Genomic DNA, 26345 nt, shown 5'->3' on the forward strand with positions numbered 1-26345 from the left:
ATTTAATTGCATTTCATTTCATTTCTGGGCCCTTCAGTCATTGTGAAGGCTCACATATAAACTCAGGCCTTACAGGTTCTCCCAGGCCAAGCAGAAGAGGCTCAGATTTCTGAGTAACAGCTTGTCAGGTGGATGAGGCAGCAAAGTAAAATCAACAACTCTAAACCCAGGTTGTTTAAATGACCTTCAGGTACAACAGGGAATAGCTAAAATAGCTCCACTAAGCTCCAGGCTGCCGAGGTACCACTGGGCTGTGACGCTAAGCCGCCTTCATCACTGAAGGCAGATTATGTCACAGATTTTTCCCCCGCATTTTCTGCTTGTCTTAGGAGCCTTTATTTTAATATCTGAAGTAGATTATCCTATAATGGTATCTGCAGGACACAGACCTAAAGCGCAGAAAAAGCTCTCTGTCTTGCTGTTCAGAATTAATACAAAACCCAGGCACATCAGTCACTCATAATTAAAAGTGACTGAATATTTGCAACATAAATAATGGTTCTTTCAGGACTCTTTTTAAGTAAATTAATTTTTCAATATCCTTTTGATTGTTCTAAATCAACAACAATTACTACTGTTAGCAGCTTCTTAATTTGTATATGAATAAAAACACTAATAAGAATTATTACAATTGTCTATTGTACAATAAACTATTTAGTGATTTGTACTATTTTTTGCAGCTGATTGTCCCTAAAGCACAAATCTGTGTCCTTACATGGGGCCTCTAGGGCCAGATCCTCCCTAGGAGGGCAGAGGTGGGCACCAGAGAAATGGGGGCTTAGGAATTAACTGCTGCCTCCCTGCTCCAGGGGACACTGCCTGGAGAACTGCTACCTCCTTCCCAGGGGACACTGCCCTGTGCCCACAACAGAGGAAATTCTGTGCCAGGACACTGCCAAGAGGAGTCACCACTGCAGTCCTGACCCATGGATCCACACCAAACTGTAAGAAGGGAAGGGAGTGACCCTCTCCATTCCTAGAGACTCAGCTCCAAGGCCCAGACAGCCTGTGCAGAAGCTCAGGACAGGAAAGAGAGAATTCATACCCTGTCCTTGCCACAGCTTGGCTGTTGTGACCACAAAGCCAGTTCAATCTACTGAACCACAGCTACATCCTGGGTGGAGCAGGTGGCTGCACACCATAGGGTCTGCAGTCTCCTGCTGTGGGTTTTGGGAACTCTACCATTCTGTGGTAGATATGTGTTGTCCTCACACCACATCGAAGCTCTGGAATTTCTCAGCCACAGGGAGATTACTCCTACACGGAATGTCTGCTTACATAAGATTACTTCATGGGAATATCTATTTCCCTGAGTGGGGTTCTCTCTATTTATGTTGGTCTGTGGCAGGAATTAAACGTAGGAAAACCACAAAAGAGCAGCGCTAAGTTTAACTCAAAGCCACATTAATTGCACTTATCTGTTTCCCCAAAACAAAACCAGGAATAAGGCATCAGATTTTCAGTCAGTAAACTGCTGGTCCAGATCCCTCCTTGGTACATATCCAGAGGACAGAACTACAGCCAACTACAGGTTACTTCCTTTGGCATGCTCCTTTCAAAAAACACTGTTGTTATCCTCATAAGCAGAATCATGGGGGAGCAATTTGTCAGAGTCCACAGCACAACTCACAAGTGACATCTGAGTTAAACTTGTCAGATTCACAGCAGGAAGAAACTTGGAGTTAAAACCATGCTATCCACAGTCTGGATAATTCCAGATGAAATCTCATGGTCTGCTTCAAGTCAACACATCCTTGAGAACTAAATTGAATCAGCCCTAAAAGCAAATACCTGATAATTTTGTTCTTGCAACATTCAAAGGACAATTTGGGAGATGAATGGGAAGCTGAGGTGACAGGCTACATCCTCATTTGAAATGCTGAATCACACTAATGTACCTGATCCTGATATAGTGTTGAGCACTCTCTTAATAAAGAGAACTCTACATTCTCTACATGGGGCACCAGATTTATTCTCCTGTTGCACAAAGAATATCTCTGACTTGTTTGAAGCTGCTCTGCATTTAAAGCCTGACTCACATTTCATGGGTGTTAGCCAGAGAGCATTTCATCAGGCATTGACTGAAATCCTTGGGCCAGCCTTACTGAAATCAGAGCTTTAGTCACTGTCCTGTTAGCCTGAAGTACCCAGAGTTGATCCTTCACTATCAGCTGGGAGGCTCCATCCCAACTGTTACATAGACTATTGAATCACAGCTGCTACTGAAGATGAAACAATTTCATGGGTTATTCTATTTGGTTATAGTTACCTTATGTCCTTAATGCTTGGTTTGCTCACCTTAAAGAAGAGGTGTCAGAAAAACTAGAGTTTCTTTTATATCTATCTGGAATCTTGGAGAACTTTTAGCCTTTTGGGACAGTGATCGTTACCTGAGGTCAATTTTTTTTCCTGGTAGGAACTTTTCTTCCCCCCTGTCCAGACACAATATTTGGCTTGGAATTAGCAAATCAGGAAAGAGACAGAATTATTTCAATGTCACTAATTTGCCCATACAGGGGACTCTTCCCTTGCTCAAGATGAACTAGGTTTAATCTCCTTTGTATGGACAGAATAGGAAAATAAAGTACCATGAGATATTTTCCCTGGAAAGTTGGTCTAGCGGATCCTGCTTGACCAGGGGTTCTGGACTAGATGATCTCCAGAGGGCCCTTCCCACCTCAGCCATTCTGTGACTGTGGGAAATAGTCTCCCATAGGCACAAGGCTGAAAACAAAAGTTGGAGGGACAGGAAGAACCCTAAGAGGTAACATTTCTCTGATTAACAAAAAAGTTAATCAGCATTGATTTTTAGAAGTTTGAACAGTTCCAAGGAAGTTGAAGAGAAATAAATATCAAACCTGCCACAGTTGTTGTAGGTTGCATTTTTGTGTTTTCTTAGTGACCATAACTACAGCATGATCTCAGGAAGCAATTATCAAATTACAGTATTCCTTCAAATTATTTATTATGTGCAGCAAATAGAGCCTACACTATAAGTTTAACTTATTTGAAAACACACTACATAGGGTATTAAAAATACATTTAGAAGCCAGAAATAGGCATTCTGCAGCAAATAGTTAATCCATAATTATCCAGCATGGCTTCTTTTGAAAGTGGGAAATTAGGTACTTCAGAGTATTAACCATGTGTGTCACATCTGGCAGAATGACATGTAGCTCACTTGGCAGCTCATGCCTGATTCTCACAGTCTTATGATTATGCAAACACAATTACTCATGTTACTTACATTGAATTAAAAAATGCAATGTGGGGAAAAAGCAATCTGATTGCTCCAGAAATTCTTAAATCCCCCAAATTTATAGTTACTAACAAGAAAGAGGTTAAACTTGATGAGATGTTCAAATCAATCAATCCATCAAGTAAAAGACTGTGTCATGACTGCATTGGACACAAATAATAAAAGCGTGATTAGTCAGTCATTGTCATAATTTGATCCAGCAACACTAAGTGATTATCTGATGGTTATATAATGCTGACATCACACACAATTTTGAAGTCAGTTGGTACCCACTATTTGCCCCATATGGTAAAAACACTCTGCAGGCACATTATAACAAGGGAAAACTTTTTGTTATGCTATATTACACTAATGCAATGGTGTCTGATAATTTGAACAATGGAAGATTTCCTCCCATGAGCACATTTGAGAAGAAATAAAAAATTTAAGGATTTGGTTCCATGTTAATATAAAATGGAAGACCAAATTAAAACTTAAACCCAACCTGAAATTCACAGCTCTGATTTACCATGATCTACTTCTTACCTACTGGGTTCTGTCCCTGCCCTTTGGTCACAGACCTCCATATCAAATGCAAACAAGCATAATTTATGTAAGTTCTAGGTTTAATGTGGTAACCTATCTCAGTTTTCTCCAGTTTCTTAAATTTTATTTCATTGTATTTTATTTATTTTCTTTTTTTATTTAAGCTTCATCTTGTTTAAAAAAACGTGAGTTCATAAACTGTGTAGCTATTTTTAACTTCCTAAAGTGATGCCATTAGTGAGTCAGTCAATGCAGACCTCGCAGTTTTAAGGCTAATTTCAGAGTTTGAAAGCACTAAAAATAAATGCTGAGATGAAATATGTGTGCTGCATAAATCACTACATCTTTAACACAGCAAGAGCAACAAAGCTCCAACGTTCCCAATCAGTGCAGTTCCCTGCTAAAAAAATACAAAGTTAATGCTGTTGTAACATCGGAATGACTTAAATGCATTCCTCAGCTTTTCCACTTGATTGCTCTAAGCCTTTATGGACAGCCAGCTGAGTGGAAAGGCTTGGCATAACAGAGCTATCCCCGTGTAATTTGTGTAATCACACTTTAGGAGAAAAGAAAAGAGGGAAAATTATTCAAGAAATGTAACAACTAGTTTTAAAGCTATACAGAAACACATTAAACCCTCTCGCCCCCCACACACATAATTTCTCTAAAGGCACAGCATTGTTCATCTGCTGTAACTGTGTTATTTCTGAACACTCTAAACTGAATCCAAATTCAAAGAAGTCCTAGCTGTGATTGCCACTTGGTTGACATGTGAGTGGATTTAAGAGCCAAAGAGGACCACCAGTTTTTTCTCTCTGCTTTTCCATATGCCGTGGGCTCTATACTCCCACAAGCTTACCTCTAATGACTTGCATCACATTAAATTATAGTTACCAGAATTGTGTCAGCTTAGATGACTTCAGCAGTTACTGTCACTGTTTTCTATGATGGTCACTCAGCTGCTCTGATAGGAATTTGCACCTTATTACTAATGGGTATCCAACTGGCTTTAAGTTCTAGCCATTGGCTCTTGAAATCATGCTAAATCAAAGCCTTTAGTATCCCATATTTTCCTTTGGGGGAAATACCACTATTCCATAAATATATTCAGGTTTAGATTGAGCTCAACTCTTGCTAAGAGCTAGTTTGATTGCTGATTTCAAATAAATTATCTGACAAACATAGTTCTTTCCTTGGCTTACAAATCAATGCAGGGTTTTTTTCAGTTACTCATAAATATTCAATCAACATTTTATGTGAACAAATAATTTCTGTCATTCTCTCTGCTTCCTGATTGGACAAATGATAGTTAATGAGCAGGAGAAAAAAAAAAAATCCCGTTCACAGAATCACACTGTGGATACAATCATTCCATAAACATTTCTGCAAATAACTGTACTCTGCAAGTGGTGAACAATACGAGGGAGAAACTAAGCTGAAGCTGAATGGCTGATCAGAATTTGAATGAATACTCTGGAAGTAGTATGGCTCATGTAATTACAGAGGGAGTTAAATATGCTTTCATGGGGACTGAACTTGGTCCATGAATTCTAAATGAGCCAGTGGATGACTTCAATTAATGGAATGACATAATAAAATTATCAATAAAACTAAAGAAAGTGTAAAGTGAATCTTCCATCTACTGTATTAACTACCTTCTGTAACAGTTAATCACATACTCTTAAGAATTTGAGAAACAAAAATCTGACCTTCAGAACTTCAACTCCGATGAAGTAACAGAAGAGGCGGAATAATATCAATCAAAAGAATGTTTCAACTGACAACCCTCTAACAATTACTACATCATCAATCTCCAAGTGCTATACATGTGCTCCAATAACTAGGCTGGTTTTATGCTGAATTTATATTGTAAGCGACAATTGGTTTTAAAAACTGCTGATTGAACTGCCAATTTGCAATGAGAACAGACATCTTTAAAATATGGATAACTCTAGTAATAGCTACATAATATGCAACTCTGATCTATTTCAAATTAATGCACTTACAAAATGTGAGTTGCTCAATAGTATTAGATAATGAGACAATGCAGGAATCCAGCACAGCTGCTCTATTTCTCCAAAAGCATTGAATGAAATAATTTTCAACTTAGCAAAGGAAAGCCCTGCCCTTGTTTTTTGATTGTCCTATATCACCCCCTACAAGCAGTGCTCATTTGCCGAGTGCTTGAGTGAGGGCAGCTTTAGGCTCCAAGATCAGGGCATTAGCCAAGCACTGCCCAAAGCAGCAGCACCTTCAAAACCCCAACAGCCTGTGTGTTTTGGGGGTGTTGGCTCCAAGGCCCTTCAGCACCAGCTCTCTCGGTGGAGGTAAGAGATCACTGTAAGCCTGGGCTCCTGAACCAAACCAAAGATGAAAGGCAGCATTACCTTTAATCGGCTTAGTGTTCAACAGGAAACACACAGGACCCGAGCCCAAAATCCATGTGCCAGGCTTATCGTCTAGCAGCCCAGCAATATTTCACCTTCATGTTTTCAAATGTTTTGATATTTTAACCTGCTGAAATCCTTTTGTCCAAAGCTATCCATACAAAAAAACCCACTTACTATAACACAAGGAAAAAGATCGCCTGGAAATGTTATATTTGCTAGATGAGAACAGTTCTGAACGATTGTATAATATTCAGGCTAACAACTCTAATCTCTTCTAAATTAAAACAGTACATGAGAGCTTGAAATGCTCTGATAATTCTAAATTCTTAAGGACTGCAGTTGCTACCAACAGTTTGTTTCAATTATATTTTCAATGCCATTTTTTTTTACCACAGGTATTCTGGGCAAATTGTCCTGAAAATGTAAAATGGGGAAGAAAGTTCTAAGTGACAACGAGAAGCTCAGTAACCATGATTTGAATCTCATAAAATTAAAAAAAAACAATCAAAAGAAGACATTAAATAGCCTGAAAATCAATTCCTTTGATATTCCATTTTCTCCTCTTCCTGCATCAGTCTCATCTATTTAACAAAATGCACAACAGATTGTTTCTAGTCAAACCATAGAGGCAGCAGATGTATGTTCCTCTCCACCCCTATCAATAAAAGGCATATCAGCAGTGGGCAAGATAACCAGAAAAGATGACAATGATGCCAATGTAGGATATAGTCATATAGAAAGGCAACAGAACTCCAGAGGAAAAGACTGAGAGGCAAATGCAACACCTAACATGCAAAGAAAAAATAGAAGAAAAATAACGCACAAAACATGAAGTGAAAAAATTCATAAATTATTTAAAGAAAAATCTGTGAAGAACCTTCTGCAATATGAGCTAACAAGTTATTCTTAAAAATAACAGAGAAAATCCCACCCCCAAAAAATCTCAAACTGAGAAAGCCCCCGGTCTGTCAGCCTTGGTGTCCAGCAGAGGAGAGCAGAGGTGTTAATGGATTAATCCCATTGTCTCTACATGAGTATCCTTTGTGGTCCCTGTGTGCTGCTCTGAGCACTCTATAAGCTCACTCACTACTACTTTTTGCTGACATGATGCATTATTCTTTTCTGCAGTAATGTGATAAAAGCTGAGTTTATCAAGTCTAGGTAAATTAGATCAGATTTTTTGCTCACTGAAGTTTCTATTATCTCTCTGTGGAAATCCTGCTTTACTAGGCAAAAGCTGAGAAACTGAATGTCGTTGATAGCACCTTCTCAGTACCTTTCTGACATTACTTCTGATCAGCATTTGCAATCTTTCCTCCCATTAAAGGTTAACTTATGCTTCTCTATCTTTTCAGCACATCTTCTAATAGATGTAAAATTGCATCAGCACCTCTACTATAAAATATTAAATAGTACTGCTATCATGAAAGAGCCCTTATCCATTCTCTGAGATGAGCATTTCCCTTTTATTTGGAAGAATGGATGACTGAACAGATACAGCATATTACAGACAACTGCTTTTATTCCTGTTACATTTTGTGGCTAGGGGTTTTATTTGCTTTTTCAAACGTGTCTTCTATGGCACTGGCCAAGTTACCTTTGACTCTTCTGCTGCATAAATGAGCAGTCATTTCTCAGTCAGAAAACTGCTTAGCAATCAGCCAGTATTAATTAAAAAGACCTTTTCCTTAGAGCCTTCTTGGCTCTAACTTTTCAAGTAATTCAAGTTCTTAACGTTCTTCCTCATAGCACTCAAAAGAATTGAATGACTTTTTGAATTCTTTCTTTTTAATTTCAACTCAGGTTCTGGAACCTGAATGTCAAGACTAGTACTTTGGCCAGAGCACTAGTTTCAGCTTATGGTAGTATTTTCCTTTTTCATTATTCATGCTCACCTTCAGCAGTGAATCCTGTGCACTAGGGAAGAATACAGATCTCAGAAGCATCGAAGACATTTTTAAGTTTTTTCATTCTAGACCATCCCATTTAAACAAAGAAAAAATTTCTTCCAAACAAACCCATTTCTCTAAGGCTACAAAAATTCTATATGCTTCCAAATGAGAAAATCAATGTTACTCTTAGAAATAAAAAGATTATTTTTCAACTCTTTCACTTCATCATGGTTGAAGTTTCAATTCCAAGTGATCAGTTCTCTCAGTTCTCACAGGAATACACAACGTTTTTACACTGCATGGTTTCAAGTACAAAAATAAATAAGTAGAAATATCCATTCCATTATTTCCAAATTGAGAGATGTAAAAGATATTTCCTCTGATTCAGAATAAGGCAGTTATACAGTTTTTCCTTTGCTTTTGTTTTTAACCAGTGAAGCATAACACACAAAAGACCTATCTTAGGTTTGAAACCTGGAGAAGGTGCTTATTCTTTTGAATTCAAATGCGTCTTACTCTCTGAACAGAGAATGTCTGATACTTTCATAAAATGAAGGGACAGCTTAGTCTCCATCCTACTATTATAAAGACATGTGATCATTTGCAAAGCACAGTCTAAGAATCATTCCCCAGTGGGCCTAGTGATCAGATCCATACTCATGAGTTGAAAATTCACCACTACCGATCTTCGCTTGCCAAGGAACAATCCTCTTCAGTTTGAGGGAATCTCTCCCACCAGGCAATGGACATTGGATTTGAATGAGGTAACCCACACAGAAGATGGGGTAACAGTCATGTTATCTCTATCAACAGAAAGGCTCTTAGAATCCCAGAATTGTTTAGGTTGGAAAAGACCTTTAGATCATTAAGTCCAACTGCAAAACCTTAACACTGCCACAGCAAGTACAGAAGTAATTCACTCGTGGCAAATGGCTTAGTAAAAACACACTCCAGAAATCAGATTAAAAGTTTCTTGAAGTTTTGCACTGCAGTAAATAATGGGAATTTGGTCAGAATACAATTTAAGGAAAAATAATAAAATAATATGTAATGTGAAATGTCTTCAATCACATCTTCAAGAAGAAAGTACTGTACTGCCTGTGCTAAGCCAAGAAGGAGTGGTTGGTTTTAAAAGCCTTTGAAACATCTCTGTAGCTTCCTGATACACCTGTTATATATTCTAAAGAGACCACAGCTTTGAAAAAGTGTTGCTGGGTTTAGCTTCTCAGGCATACATAGAAAAACTCAACTTTGAAAAGGATTGCAAAAAACTAACTCCAGATTTTGCTTCCCTTGCAAACAAGGTCACAATTTCTATTAACTTTACTGCGATCAAAATCAGGATTTATGCACTGCAAGAAATTAGCAGAAATATAAATAGCCTCAATAAACTACCCAGCAGGAATGTCTTATATAAGACATTAATTGCCATAGCAATTTACAGAATATGTTTAAAATAAAAATTATAATTTATTAATGCTTATAACCATCCTTGCTAGGCAGTTTCACTGGCTATCTAAATTATCTTCTATTACTTGGGACTCTACAGAACTAAGCAACCTAGATAAAAATAAAGTTATTCTGGTTCTAGTTTTAGAAAGAAATGGTTCTGCCCAGAGCAGATCTCAGATCAGGCTGCCTCGTACACAGGTGCTGAACGTGTCTAACATTTACCTTGAAGACAAATGTGAACACAAACCCTGAGTTTTCATATAACTGAGAGTTGTTAAACAGCTGCTCTGCTTCCCTTTATTGCTCAAAAAAAAAAAAAAAAAAAAAAAAAAAAAAAAAAAAAAAAAAAAAAAGACTGCCTGAAAATGTTTACTGTAGACATCTCATCTTCAGGGCAGTGATTTTTCAACTCTGAAGGGTCAATCACTGATCCATCAGCACATTTTGTTCTGTTCCTCCTTATTCCCTTACAACCATGGAAAAGTGCTAGAATCAGCAACAGCTGCATGTAGGACCTTCTGTCATACAGTTTTCTAGCACAGAGTTCTCAGTTTGCAATTGCCTATGTGTTTTACACACACACACACACTTCAGAACAATACTTGTAAATAACAGAAGACCTTTTCTGAAATGTATATATTTCACTGTAGTTTCTTAGAACACTGGCCTAGATTACAATACTACTATCAGTTTAATTTTCGGGTGTAGGAGAAAGAGAATACATATTCATCCATGAGGGAGCTCAGAATTTGAGTCATCACAGCTATATGCTATTCTTAAGCTTCAGGAGCTCCTTTATCTAAACTTTTCAGGGCAGCAGTATCGTGGGACTCTGTCAACAGCAGCATTAAATCTGTCAAGGAAAAGCAGCTGTACTATTCACTGATTTCTTTTTTTTAAGCAAATGAAAAAATGTAATAGGAAGCCTACCTGTAGTAAATTGTATAAATCACATTTTGTCTAATAATTTCTCCCTATAAAGTGGTATGCAATGCTTGTTGGTCATCACACTTCACATACACAGAAAGCCAGTCCCAAGAAGGCTCCTGTTTCTGCCTCCTAATTCCCTTAACACTCATTCTGCCAAAGCATAGGGTGGTTCTCCCAGCTTTCCTGGCATTGATGATTGTCCATACAATATGAATTTCATGGAATCTAAAGAAAAAATTTAACATAGCAACAGACTTACTAAAATTAAGGCTGTTTTAAAACTCAATTTTGAGATGTTTATCTTTGTAATGTCTCAGTAACTTGAAGATCATACTAACTTTAGAGATGTCTAAATTATTCATGCAAAATAAGCTGACAAATGTATTCTTCTCCCCCCGCCAAATAATTTTCAAAGCAATTTTAATTATTTTGATAATTATTTGCTAAACATCTATGAATCTTCCCTCTCCTGGGTTTTACAGATTGGACTAATAACTATACAGTGTTTGTGATTGACCCTGTAATTTTTTAGTGGAATATAAATGCCTTCAATGATAGCCATTTTTAGTTATACATATGCTGCTGGTTACAAATTAACAAATATCTGTGTAAGAACAAACACCATGCTAAGAGGTTTGACTGAAGAAAATACAGCTTTTATAAAAATATATATGGAAAGCATTTTAAAAGGAGCAGCCATGAATTGCACAAATAGTTTTTAGAAGGTTAGAAGTTACTGGGAGTTTTTGTAACAGCTGTTTCAAGTACTTCCCACACCATGCTTTGAACACAACATCATTTTTTCAGGTCAGAGTCTTGTACAGTGTGAACTGGCACATCTCTGTGTGTTGGCATGACTTCCTTTCACTGTCTTCAGTGGAGATGCAATAATTTGTACCAGACAGGGCTGCAGTCACAGGTGTCCAAGTGTCAGTTCTGCAATCTCTTGTGAAATGATACCATATAAATGATATAAATGGATGTCCCTTCTCACCTGCATTTCTCTCCTAGTGATTCTCCCAATCTAGTCTTCTGACCCTGGTCCTCAACTTGAATTCCTAAAAATCTGACTGGTTTGTATTGACTTCTATATCACTGACTGAACTTTGGGGTTTAACTGCTTATAAATTGAGAGTTATATGAGCCAGAAGCTATTGAACAAGAGAACAAAACTGCCCATTATCCCCTCAATCACATGCACTTTTCAAGGTAAGTCTGTACTTAAAATATCACTTCATTGATTGATGGTATTCGTTTGTCATATAATAAAGTCTCTAATAATGTGGTGTTTCATTCTCACCAAAAAATCTCAATTATCACTCAGGAGTAGTTTTAACGCAAGTGACACTGTCTACAGTCTGCCTTCAAGATTACAGGCCTGGTTAAACAGCAGCCTTAACAACAAACATCCATGCTCAGGAAGTTCCCAGAACTGGGAGGAGAATGCAGTCAGACCCGTACTTACTGCAAGTACAAGCAAATCATCTTCTCCATGCAAAATAGGGGTGCTGCTGGAAATAGATCTTCTAAGGCCTAAACGTATGACTGAGTTGTGGCCTTATTGCAACATGGTGAAGAATTCAAACAGTACCTTTATCCTTTTCTGCATGAACTGCTTTGAAAAAACAAACAGCAAAATCCCCCCAACCCCACATGAACTTTGTTTTATGTGCTGTTTTGCCACTACTACTCCTCTGCCTTCCCTTCTTTTCTTTACATTCATCTCCTCTCACTCTCTCCCTTAGTGCCAAGTCCACCTCATCTCCCAGCTTTTCTAATTCCCTCTGTCATCACACTGATGGGGGGCAGCTGTGCTTTGCCTCTGACCTGTGCCCCTGTAATTAAAGCAACGTGGTTTTACCACCACTAAACAGTGTAGTAGGAACCTGTTTGGCCTTCTTTTGTTAACTATTTTACCATGTTGCATTTACTACATTAGCTGTTTCAAGAGTTGCAGAAGCCAGTTTTGCTCAGCTGTGCTAAGCAGAAGCAGCATTGCACAGCAGGAGAGCTTTGATATGACAGGCTAACACAGACACTAAAAGCTCCTTACAAATGGATGACCATCAACACACTAAAGGTACCAAAACCACTTTATAGCCTTGGTTCACGCACATATAAAAGCTGCCCACTACTTGGTGGCTGCAAGAAGCAATAACAGATGCTCAGGTGTGATGGCTGTGTTCTTGCTGATGAGTCTGGGGAGTGATGCCACATGCCATACCACTGTATCTTGCTGTGCAGATGGGAGCAGTAATGACAATTCTGTTTTGGGCAGAGAGTGACTCAAGGCAGAAATGGAAGGATGTGAGGCTTAGGGAGCAAAACCCTGGGGCAGCAGAATCAGGGGAGGATGAGCAACTTAACAGTTATGCTGTTCAGATGCTACCACTTAGACAAGGAAGCCCTCAGCAGAATCTATAATTATCTGGGCAACGTTTTGTAATGAAATCATTCCTACTAAAGATAAGGGAATAGCAAATCTTCCCTAAATTCATGTGAACGCATTGCAGGATCATCACTCATTTTGTTTTTTCCACTGGTTGAACACAGGGATCTACAGTGGATGGTATCATAACTCCTGAAGTGTTCAGACTCCTGGGGACCAGGACAAAATACAGCTACCCTGGAAAGCACCCTCTGAAGACAGAAGGAGGGTAGAAAACATGCCTAATCACAGATTCTGTTTTTTTCAAGTGCCCTCTTTCTTTTCAGGCCAAGCCAAATACCCTGCTGGGACAAATTCTTTCTCATTAGTAGTGTAAGAGGACTAAGGAAATGGATAGATTATGTTCTGACTTTCCATTCCATCCTACTATTTAACCTTAGGTAAGATTTGCATCAGTTCCTCTCTTTGCAGAATGGAAGTACAAAACAAACACAGTTACAAAGCACTCCAAGATAAAGCATTGAAGGAATGAACCATGAATATGCCAGTGTTAGTTACAGTAGACATATGGAGTGGATTACCAAAAGGTTGGGAAATCTAAGTCACAGAATTCTTACCATCACTAACTCTGATTTTATTTAAAATTAAACTGAAACACCACAGGGAAAATTATTTCTGATCATTTAATTGCAATATTTGAGGATACTTCCTTGCCATTTTCTACTGCTTTTAATTATGAAGCTACACATGATGTTTTTGATACTGTCTGAAAAAAATGGAGCATGGAATTTTTATGTCAGGTACTCCATTCCCTTTCTGTTCAATGATTTCTCCCCCATGTAATACACATTAAAAGGAAACAGTAGCTGTGCCTACAATTCTAAAACTATTCCTTGATGTCAAACACCTCATCTAAGCCATTTCCTATGCAAAAAGCTGAAAATCCAAAAACATCTGAAAGAGTTTATTGGGGAAAAATAAAAGGAAGTTACCTACTTTGGAAGAGGGGTTATAGCAGTAACCAAGAACAGCAACTTCATGAGGGAATAGTTCCTGACAGCCAGATATATTACTGCACATCTAGATGCAACTGTGCAAAGTCCTCCATGGTGGCAGCAATGAAACCGTAAATGGAACACCTACAGCAGCAAAACTCTGCACCAGAGCTAAGAAAGGCATCACCAGAACACTCGCACAGGCAGTCCTGCATCAGGGCACTGATCTATTTTGATAAGGTCTGCCAGCTGGGCACAATATCCCCCTTCATATAGCATTTCACCACTACTAGAATAAAATTAGCATCTCACCAGTATAATTTGTGGCAAGTTCACTAAGATTAAAAGGAATTTTTATACAAATATTTCCAACATGCTAGAGAAAAAGTAAATGGCTGCAGCTCTGCTTAAGCAAAAGGTGCAACATGTGCAATGGAAATCTCATAGAAGTATGCTGAATCCCTGTTGATACCATAATCCCTAACACAGGGAAACTCTAATTCCCTTTTAAAAAGTTCTCCCTTATTACTGAGATCTTTTACCCATATTTGGGCCATTTTGAGTGTTTTTTTAACATTAGTTACAAAATTAAATACATAGTAATGGGGAGGAGACATAACACTGTGATTAGGAAAGAGTAGGATCTCCTTAAGTTTCCCTTGCCTCCTTTCCCCCTGTCATTTATTTGCTGCTATCTCATTTGTACAGAGCTTGAGATGACGTTCAAAGGTAGTTCTTTATCTGGTGAATACCGAACTGTGCTAATTGAAGGGACTTTTTTGTTGTTGTTGTTTGTCTCTCAACTCTAATTAAAATTTCTAATTGGAATTTACAACCATGCCTGCAGTGTGTTGTTCTCACAGATGATATGCCACGAGAGTCACGGTGTCCTCCCAGAGGATGAAAAATAATGTCTCTGGCTCACGGGTGAATTGCACAGTTCCTTCACAAACGCTGAGGACTATCTTCAAAACCTCCTGGAGGCAAACAGTGGTTCCCACATAATTATGTGACAAATAAGCCACAGCCCACGCAGTGAACAACTCTGATGGATGGGATTCTCAGATATTTCTGCCTTCATCATTCATAATTTACTAGAGCGTGATGCCACTAGTAATCAATATTAAAGGCCCTCTGCCAAGAAAGCCAGCACAGAACACAGTTGCAGTGTGTGTAACCTGGCAAGGAAGCACTGAATCATATCTGCAGCTCACCAAACTCACGTTTCCAGCTCACTGTCAGACCCTGGTATAGGGGAGAACACTATCCTGTTGCTCTGTGTTTGTTTCTGAGATATTACAAGGATCCATTTGCTGTAAAGTCAAACTCTTAACTGACAATTCCAGGGTAAAACCACATTCCATAACCTCATAAGGTGAGGCATAAAAGGGTCCTTTTGAGAAAGCCAATATAAAAGGTAGTCAGATTAAAAAAAATAATTGAAACTGGAGGAATTTTTCAGTTTCTCCAACCACTCCCACAAGCATGTCTATTTCCTTTATGTCATTTTTGCATATGTTACTTTCAAAGTTAAAAAATCTGCACATCTGTCTGACAAGTATGTTGTAGGCCATGTGAAGTTATTTTTCCTGTCAAGACTTGCCTAGAAACACTCACTTATTTGGGAAGACAATGTTTGCCAAGTTAACAAATCCAGCTGTTGTGTAAGAAAATAGAAAGGTTTTGGTAATTCGAGTCTTTGGTACATACTAGAGTAACAGGACAACAGCAGAGAAAGAAAAAAAAAGCTTTGGAAGAGGGGTTTTCACAAGGACAGGGTCTGGAATTTGACACAGCTGTATGGTGTGAAGAGGGTGTCTGTACATTTCAGATTTGTGGAAATAAGACAGTAAATATATGAGGTAAAAAAAAGATGTTGCTTCAGATAATATATAAATAAACTGTGAGTGTACCTATATATGAATGTAAAATGTCTTAAAATGCACTGTTTAATTCATATGACATGCACAGTTAAAGATGAGAAATGAAAGCTTTTATCAACAAACCTGGGAAAGTTCTTACTCTCATATTCCTTAAATTCTTTCAAAATTAATAAACTTCCTTGTCAAAGCATACAAGGGGTTCTCAATTTACAGCAGAAATAATGTTCTATCTTTCTATAAAAGAGCTATCAAACAGCTTACCGAGGTATTGTTGCAGGAAAACAATGACAGGTACAAGATGGTTCCTCCTACACAATCTGCAGAGAGCAGCAGCAATATCAGAGATCATCAGACAAACTAACCTGTGGTGTCATTCCATGGCAGATATACATGATTGGGATATTCTCTGTGTCTGGACCTTGATCAAGGCACAAATCACTTTTCAGGGAATTCTGCAGCTAAAATAAACAGAAAGAAAAAGAAATCAAGCAAGTTTTACATGAGAAAAAAGGTGGTGTGATTACTTTTTTTAAAAAAACCCTAACGTATGTAGTTGAGCAAGAAAATATACAGAATTAAAAATATGATGCAGTGAAGATTTTAAAGAGAAAGCACCTGGACTAAATTCTCCCTTGCAGATAATCTAACACTACTGATTTCCATAGTGTTGCACAAAGTTTCAGGCAGGGTAGATTTCAGAAAGCCCTCAGAGTTAGCAATAATTTTTTTGATATATGTTTTAAAAACATTAAGTCTGATGAGCCTCTGGTACACACTATATACAGACCCTGAATGCTTTAGCAGTGTGACTAGCTGAGCAGTATAGATGAGGTATTAAACAGCTTTTCAGAATCCCTCAGGAGAGCCTTCTGATTTCTGGAAGTAACTCAAAAAAATCCTTTCTGCTGACACCTGGAGACTTCTGGCCAATTGTTATGCATTAGCTCCCCTTTGCATTATTCCAGGCTAACCCACACACAGCAGTGAACAGACTGCAAAGTACTTGGCCCTGGTCATCACAAAGCCCTGTATATTATTACCTGTGCGTTGCTGAGGCAGAGTTTTCTGAAAGGGAAGGGCTAAATTAATGAGCACAGATAGCTGGAAGGTCTTTTTAAAGTGTGTGGCCAAAGATGTGGATTGCATACCCACGGACATGTAAAACGGTGTTCAGTGGTATAAGATCAGTTCAGAGGAGAGGGCTGCGTGATGAAGAGAGTGAAGAGGTGATGTGTTTTGCAACCATCTGTGATTAATCGAGCAGTCCTGTCAGCTGTTTTCCTTTGAGGACAACAAATTCATATGCTTAGAAAGGAAGTCTAGAAGTGCTCTAGCATGTAAGAAGTGTGGACAAGCCAGAAACTGAAGCCAGACAGTGAATAAAAATCAAACCCACCAATTCATCTCTACAAGACTTCCAACTCCAAATCAAATTCTAAATTCAATAATGGACAGGACAGATCTCAACATTAAAGAGAAAATATGCATTAGGTATCAGTACTGGATTATTCTCAAGAATTAAAGCCTTGAGAGTCAAACAAGGTCTCCTCTCTCTAGGCTTCCTAGTTCTCATCAATAAATGCAACCATAACCATGATTCTAATCATAGTCAGAAGTCTAAGCACCACTCTCTATCCAAAGCGATGATAAATATCAGCCTTATTAATTCGTGCCTGGATCCATCCCTACCTTTGTGTTTTCAAAACCTCTTCCACAAACTCCAGTTCTAATGCTTGTCCTAGACCTAATATTATCTTTTCCACAACAATCCCAATAATAAAGGAAGCAAAAAAAATCTGCCTTGACCAACCATTAGCATGTGACTTAGCTGAGAGGGCTGAGCCAGACACAGAGACTTTAGAGTCCCACGCTTTGAAAAGAAGCATGACCTTAACCTATCAGCAGCTGTCTGGTGATCAGGTACTACAGAAAAAGAGACAGGACACCATATTCCTTTGGACACCAATCCTCTGATGAACCTTGAAAACGAAAAACTACAATGAGTTCTTCAGATTTAATATTTCAACCTCTTATCCCAGTTGAAACTCTACAATTGACTTAGAATATCTAAAGAGAAAAGATCCCTACAGAAAACAGAAACAAAAAAAAGCCACCGACCTGTTAACTAATACTGTTGTTTCTAGCTCTGAGGCCCAGATTCTTAAGAACCATCCCTTTCCAAAATCTAGTGGCTTTGTGGCATCCAGCAATTAACCCATAAATGCAGTTTTAGCCTACCAAGACTTAACCTCGAATCCAACCCAAAATATAACCAGGTTGTCAATCCCCGTGTTGAAACCCAGAAATAATTAGTCAATACTGTCATTTGCTCCCTCTCAAACTTAGAGACTTACAGCATACAAACATAAAGTAGACTACTGAAATTTTCAATTTGCAAAATTACCTTGAACAACAGATTGCAATTGGGGAGCCACTGAATACATCAGCTTTTAGCCCACTGGCAGCACTTTCTCCTAATTTCAACAGTACTGAAGAATTCAGAAAGAAAATTTGCTTCAAAAACCTTTACTCGGCCACCAATCCTAACCCGAAACTATATGCCACAGTATAAAGTAGACATGAATTATACAACTATTTTCTGAACTCCCACAGAACAGGAGGAAATTTTGGATTCAGGAAGTAAACGTGTGGGGTGACTGTGTGGGTGCCTATATCCTAACCTTCACCCCTACTTAGATATCTTGTTAAATGACTCAGTATTTTTTTAAATTGATGATACTGTTATAGTAGCAATATCTATATTTTATATAATAAATGAAGGCAGTTGATGAATGAAAGCACTTAAAGAAAGCAGATGCCATGCTTTGAAACATCACACCTTTCTCCACTGTAAAACAGGCAAGCAAACAGGAAAGCACACATGAAAGAAGATTAGATATCCAAGCAATTCTTTTACTAAAAAGACTGGGGCACTTTATCTTTTAGTGTTATACAACAGGATTTCATAAATCAGTAAGCTGTGTATTTCATAAAACACTCCCCCTTTGCCTGTTGCCATAGTTGTCCACTACTTCCTTTGTGATAGAACAAATAAGGTCTGCTCCTCACATCTCTCTTAGCTGAAGAAGCTACTCACATATTGCAGACTACAAACTGCATCATGTGCATTACTGTGCAGTCCCTAAATCATAGAATCATAGAATAGCTTGGGTTGGAAGGGGTGTTAAAGATTGTTTACTTCCAACACCCCTGCCACGAGTAGGGACACCTTCCACTAGACCAGGTTACTCAAAGCCCATGAAGCCTGACTTGAACACCTCCAGGGATGAGAAAGTGGATAGTTTCTCTGGGCAACCTGGTCCAGTGCCTCACCACTCCTATAGGAAAGAATTTCTTCCTAATATCTAATCTAAACCTGCCCTCCCTCAGCTTAAGGCCATTCCCCCTTTTTCTATCACTACATGCCCCTTGTGAAAAGTCCCTCTCCAGCTTTCTTGTAGCCCCTGTAGGTACTGGAAGACACCTCAAGGTCTCCCTGAAGGCTGACCACTTCTCCAGGCTGACCACTGAGTTCAGGATTTCTGTAAAAAACTCTTCTTAATTCTTTTTGGTTTGTGTATTGCCCAAAAGCTGATGAAAAACTCTCAGCAGAATATAAAATCGTAGGATGCCTGTTGCTGATTTTCATTTTGACTTGCACAATGTGGACTTAACCCTGAGACAAATACCTTTGCTCTCCACTGGACTTCCTTTCTTTATATTGTATCGTTTGCACCTGTAATCAAAGATTTTTTAGTCAGAGCTACCTACAAGCAGAACCATGCATTAGTTAGCTGCTATGCCTCCTTCTCCTCAGGAAAGTCCACACCTGATTAGATCATGGCATTGCTGAGTGCAGTTCCACAGTCTTATGGAAGAGGCTCCTTGCACACAGGTGTGATTTTGGCATTGTTCTGAACTACTTTGGAAGGTAATCGTTATCTCACGCATTTAGCAACAACCCAAACCTTTGTTGGAAGTGCTTTTCTTCCCTTATTTGATTGTACAAAAAGCCAGCACTAATTTTTTAGTTGATCATCACATGGGGTCATGGAACTTTGTAGGATGTGCAATCCCATCATTTGCCACAACCACAACAGCTGCTCTACGGCACCCTCAAGACTCTTGCAGAGACATCCTGGCAAAAAACTGCACAGCTCAGACTTCTTCTTGAGAAATATCTCAAGCCAAACCTTTCACTTGTAAGGTCTGCTCTTATTAGTCACATTTCCTAAACGGGACTTGCATGCAAAAAGGCAAATTTAATTCACAGGAATCATTTTTTTTTTTTTTAAATATAACACTGGATGAGAATGTGAAAAAGGTGTCCAAGGCCTAGAACCTTATTGTGCGCCTGTACTAATTTACTGTGCTCATCTTCCATGTCATGCACACCACTCTGATTGGACTGCCAGTTTTTGAGGAGCAAGAATTGCCTTTTTTGCTTTAATTAGCACAGTACAACTCCAGTGTGATTTCAACACAGACAAGGGCACTACTGTCACACAAGTGATGATGACCCCAAAATGCACGGATGTAGCTGCAGTCTCTGCTGAATCCAGTGTAATAACAGAACCTCTCTAGTGGTGTTTTACACAGGGGTTAGCTATGTGAGATTTGGTTAGTTTGGAATGTCAATCTTTGATACCTTATTCTAGCAAGTGTCTGCTGTGATCTGTTCTTCGGTGGACCAGGATTGCTGATAAATGGCTGAAAGTTTAATAAGGGAAGGCATCCACCTTTAACAGTTGGATTTGATTATCTTAAGGTTTTTCGTATTCTAAATGACTCTGTGATCCTAAATTAAGGTCTGGCTACAATCTTAAGATGGTTGCAGTTGAAATACTGAGTTTATTTTATGAATTCACCGGTTGTCACAAACATTCCACCTGTCAACTCCAATGTGTCTAAAAAAGTCACACGTTGAGTATTTCTGTGTGGAATTCTAACCACGAACCCAGCAAACAAAACATCAGGGAGGAAGATAACATCCAGAATACCTCAGCATGAATGACAGCAGGGCAGCTGTCTCAGACAACTAACCAGTAACAAATTATTTAACTGGTGACTTGAAGTTTATCTGATTCTTCTACTTAGAGCCAGGCACTTCCTCCATGAATTACTTCCACTATTACACCTTTTTAGAATGGGAAATGTAAACAAGCTCCTTACCACCCCATAGGCGACAGTGTCTGAATACATTCTCATTTCTGGATACACACTGACGAGGTACCACCTAAAGGTCTTGCACTGGAGCTTTTTCCTTAGGGCCTTCCTCTCAGAAATATCACCAATATCAATTCCAGAGTCCTGTGCATGAAACAAAGGACAGAAGAAGAAGAAAAGACATCAGCAAATACAATTCTGTGTAAACTAAACATCCAGAGTCTCCCCCATTGCAGTTCCCAGCTCTTGGTTGTGAAGTAAGTCTGCTACCCACACACTCCATAAGTGTCTCAGTAAATTATGACACAGGTCACCATGGTGGGGTGTCTGTCCCAGGCTGCTTTGGTGAATGGAACCACTTCTGTTGACTTCAGTGGGGTTTCGATCCAGCCTCCAATGAGTATCACTTCTCTAATTTCCTGGCACTTTCCAAATCCAAAAGGAATTGGCAGGAAGCACAAAGTTGCCCTAGAAACAACCTTATTGCTGCTAATCATTAGTGGGTGACACTTTCTGGCCATTTCTGCAGTCTGGGTTACTGTTTCATGCCAAGAGCAGAAGCTCTGCTCACCTCTCTGAAATAGCACTTATTAAATTTCTCTTATAACGTAAAAAGAGAAGTTGCTAGTTTTGTTAAAAGCAATTGCAAAATATTCTCTCCCCCAATTTTTATTCACCTTTACATTTCTGGCTAACCTATTTCCTGCTTATCATTAGAGCAGATCCCAAAGCACGAGTTTCACAAAGTCCCTGTATATGAAAATCAATAATTTATCACATTAAAATCATGCAGTAGAAATTTTCAGAGAGGGATCTAACTGCAAATCCATGGATGCTCTTTGACAGGAAGTAAAATGAGACGTTTTGCTCCACATTGTGCTCCACCACTCCTGCCTCAGAGCAAAACAGAGGATAAATAAATTTTCATGGGGAAATCTTATAATCTATCTACTTATACAACAGCTTTTACTGAGCCATAAACACCCTAAAGATTTTGTCAGCCACAAGATAGGATTAAAAAATAACATTGAAAGCATTGAATTTTCTTAGTTATACATCAAAAAGCTATCTGTATAAGTAGGTTTCTGAACTGCTAAAGCAACAAATGCATCCCAAAGCACTGAATTAATGCTAATCTAGAACAAGTATATTTTATTATGGAAGCATTTTCTAACTGAAGTAAAACTTACTTCCACGTGAGCAAAGTATACTAATAAGTAGTAAAGTGAGATTTTGGCATATACAGGCATAACTTAACCTTAAAAATAGTGACTCCCCTCCACTCAAGCCCTACATAACTCATAAAACTTTCTGTGAAACTACTCCTCAAGTGGCCATTTTTTCCTGACTTTTGTGGCAAACGACTAGACAGAGGAAAAGGCTGTAGGGTTCTGTAAGAAAACCAGCTGATCTCATGAACAAATCCTGCTCGTGCACTTGCCGTTGTATCTGCCACTTGTGTGAAGGAAAAGGAGGATGCCAGCACACAGACATTTGACTTCCATCGCTAACAAGACTTCCTGGGATCAGGTTCTAAATTGTTCCAGTGCACCTCAACTCCTTTCTCCTGCAACTCTGCAGGCACCAAAGCTTTTTTCCTCACAGTTTACTGTGTAAGGTAAGAAAGAGCATCAAGGGCCTCAGTAATCACATCCTCCCATGCAGCTGGAGAAGAAAAATAGCTCTCATGTAGCACACTGGCTTTATTATCAGCACTAAGTCAGTGTGTTCCCAAAGCTGAGAATATGACGGAAGAAAGAAAAACAACAAATAAAACCAGAAGCACAGGCAGAACACATAGAAAGCGCAATTCTTGCTTCTGGGACTTGATGAATCTTTCCTCTGGGTTTTAAGTGCTTTTCTGAATCTATTTATCTAAGTGATCGTGATGCAGAAATCACCATGGCATCTGAGAGTCCTATTTGAAGCTCTGGGTACTTCAGAGAGAAGCCCACAGAGATCCTGGGAGGGCAGTCACAACACACTGCCAAATGAGTCTGACTCCTTTTTAGTACTACTATTATTAGCTCTCAAAGACTAAAACCTTTGGAAACATCTGACTTCCCAGAGATCTGTGAATTCTTCCATGGAAAAATCAGATCCTGTGGTTAACATTTTGGAATAACATAGTTCATGGAAAGTCCTGACTATTATAACTTAATACATTTCTATTACCTACACAGTCCATTACCAGTGCACTGTTTCATCAGCTTCCAGATAGAGAATTACTCCTGTAGTTACCCACTTGTGTAACAGTATTTGGCAATGCTATCTCTCTGTCCTCTTTACATGTCTCTCAAAATTAGGTTTTGACATGCTTTTCCCTTAGCTGAAGCTAGGTTTGGCTTGAAAATTGCCCCTTTTGGGTATTTCACCATCCCTAGCCTTTCTCATCCACTCTCTCTTTGCCCCATGACTACTGGTAATTTGTATTACAAGTGTCCCACAAGCTTTAAGTTAGTTTTTAGTCTGCTTCTTTACACTGAATTCTCCCCCTTTCTCCTGATGTTTCTGTACCAACCAGAGCCTGAGTTGCTCCTAACCTTTAGATGTCTAAAAGAGGACTCCCACTAATGATGTATATGATTTTCTTTATGTTGACTAATTCAGTTACAGTGCTTGGGAGTGTAATTTTGTACTGTACTCTCCTGCTTTCCTTACACATGTACTTGCTTCCTACTGTTCCAGATTCAGCTCAGTCCTCACAAGGTTTAGCATGAGAAAGCAAAAGGAAGTCCCTGGTCTTCAGAACTTTTCCCCTGATTCTTGCACAATGAACACAAAAATGCTATTAAGCACCCTCAGAATTACACAACTGATTTGGGATACTTGAGCACGTCAAGCAGTCAGAACCAAAAAAGACCCCAGCACTCTTCATAGAATCACAGAATGGCTTAAGTTGGAAGGGACCTCAAAGATCACCAAGTTCCAAACTCCACATCGTGGGCAGGGACACCTTCCACTAGATGAGGTTGCTCAGAGCTCCATCCAACCTGGCCTTAAACACTTCCTGGGATGGGGCACCTACAACTTCTCTGGGAAGCCTACTCCAATGCCTCACCACCCTCACAGCAAAGAATTTCTTCCTAACATCTAATCTAAACATATTCTCTTTCAGGTTATATTCATCACCCCTTGTCCTGTCACTGCATTTTGCCCTTGCAAAAAGTCCTTCTCCATCTTCCTTGTAAGCTCCCTTCAGCTACTGGAAGGCCACAATTAGGTCACCCCAAAGCCTTCTCTTTTTCAGGCTGAACAATCCAGTTCCCTCAGCCTTTCCTCATAGGAGAGGTGCTCCATCCCTTTAATCATCTTGGTGGCCTCCTCTGGATTCATTCCAACAGGTTCATGTCCTTCCTGTGCTGAGGACCCCAGCGCTGGATGCAGCACTCATAGTGAGGTCTCATGAGAGTGGAGCAGAAGGACTCTTCCAAGTACTTCCCTCTTTTCCACATAGTAAAACATGAAAGCTGGGTGAACACTGGAATGTACCCAGCTGTAAGGCACAGTCTTCCTGACAGGAACACTTTCTGATGGTCACCAAGGTTCCACACTGTCTTGGAACATCCTGTAGCAATTACTAGACAGTGAGCAGATTCAGCCTTTTTTGGCCTGTTAGAACTGTGAAAACTAAGCTGTTCCCAGGGCACTTTTAATAAATATGTGGGCATATTTGTGTTTATTTGGTTTTCTACAACAGTGAGAAAAACCAAGGAAGGTTCCTACTATGTGCAGGTTCTGTACATGCACATAATAACAGATTTCTTCCTCTGTAACAGAGGCATCTCAGTATATTAAAGAAGAGACTACCACTATTAAAAGCTGATTTAGAATTTGCCATTTCCAGTTTCAAGTTCTCCTCTATGATTTGACAGCAGTGGCCTTTGTGAAAATGAAGAGAAATTATAAGTTCAGTGCAATGATTAGTACATTTGTGGGGGGGAAATGACTGGAGATTCAAGTAGTAAAAAACATTGTTATTCCTCTTCAAAAATATAAACAAAATCATTGTTGGTGGTACAAGATCTACTATGAAAACATCTTGATGCATTTTGAGATGTGAAGAAATCAGTTTACACACTGCATTTACTTTTCCTTTGGTTAATAACTTTCACTGTGTTTAATAAATTAATTTTAAAATGTATTATAGCAGGCTTACTTTTTTTCTGCTCTATCAACACAGTTAAGACTGTTATTATTACTTGTTAAATGGGAATGTAATAACAATAACAACAATTTATCTTTGTCCTCTTTATGAATTTGATTTCAAATTGCATTCAAATCTCAAATTTGCACAAGCGTAAGCACCACCACAATCATGTCTGGATGAATATTATGCAACTATGTGTATAATACAGTATATCCTGGTTATCAGAAGGAATTTCTAAAGTTTGTGCTGTTTTTGCAAGTCAAAAATTGGAAACTTAATCAATGAAGATCAACCAATCTTCAAGGAAATAACTAACAATAAAAAGTAGAATCTGAACTTGAAGTCTATCAGGTTAATCCCAAATAAATTTAATTTGAAATTGTTTTGACAAAAAATCAGTAACCCTATCCAGTCCAGAAATGCCTTATTCTTGTATGGACTGCTGTGTGACTACTCAAAACAGGGACACTTCAAGGGTAACTTGCATTCCGTGTACATGGGACTAACTTTTAGCAAAGTCCTTTACTTATACTCAATTGTAGAGGACCTTTTTTTCCCTGCTATTTTGTGGTAAATTATGTGTCTAAGGCTGCAACCTGAAAATAGGACAGTGACTTCCCCACTTTGCCAAAATTATCTAGTTTTAATCACAAGAGATGAAAGATGCTATTGAAAGCAGCTGAACCAACATTAGCATTCATATATCTAGCTGTTTTTTTGATTCTAACCTCTCTTACTTAATAAAACTACAGGAAAAGTAGCTTTACATTTTATTTCTTGAAACAGAAATTGCAGCAAACCAGTTTCTCAGAAGAGTTGTGAAATCACTCAGAGAGATTTTACAGAAATTTTATTAAAGAAAGATGAAATTGCCCTTTAATTTATTAAGTCTAGACTATTTGCTTTTGCTGTACTGTCATACACCCCGCATTTGCATCAATAGATGTCAGCATCCCTTTTCCCTTGGCAGAACTCTCCTCCCAAATCTGGTGGAATTATAGCTCTCAGTGATGGTAAATAGGAGATTCAAATTCAAAATAAGATGTGTAATGTAGGTTTGATGGTTTTTTCCCCCCACGTTTCTCCAGCTACTACATTAATATGTCCACGAAGAGTCATCAGCGAGGATGCTGAACTTGACAAGAAATTCATTTTTTAGGGACTTTAAGAAGACAAAGAAATTATTCTAGAATAAGACACAACTGTATATATATATATATATATGTTTATATGTAAGTGTGTATGTATAGGTATACCTTACGTGACACATAAATACATACATACACGTATAAAAATAGAATCCTACCAGGAAAA

The 26345-nt window shown here is 38.7% G+C and overlaps 1 protein-coding gene across 1 annotated transcript in view; it reads right to left on the reverse strand.

Annotated features, from left to right (window-relative positions):
- Positions 1–26345, reverse strand: part of GALNT18 (polypeptide N-acetylgalactosaminyltransferase 18) — a 126112-nt gene that overhangs the window by 32741 nt on the left and 67026 nt on the right. The window contains exons 8-9 of the mRNA XM_027904314.1: positions 20888–21025; positions 16078–16173 (exon numbers count right to left, since the gene is read on the reverse strand). Of these exons, the coding sequence (XP_027760115.1) occupies positions 16078–16173; positions 20888–21025 (234 nt within the window). The remainder of the gene's footprint in view (positions 1–16077; positions 16174–20887; positions 21026–26345) is intronic.

This window comes from Empidonax traillii, unplaced genomic scaffold, assembly GCF_003031625.1.
Source record: "Empidonax traillii isolate 1590-97213 ecotype Southwest subspecies unplaced genomic scaffold, ASM303162v1 scaffold1039:size287584, whole genome shotgun sequence".
NCBI lineage: Eukaryota > Metazoa > Chordata > Aves > Passeriformes > Tyrannidae > Empidonax > Empidonax traillii.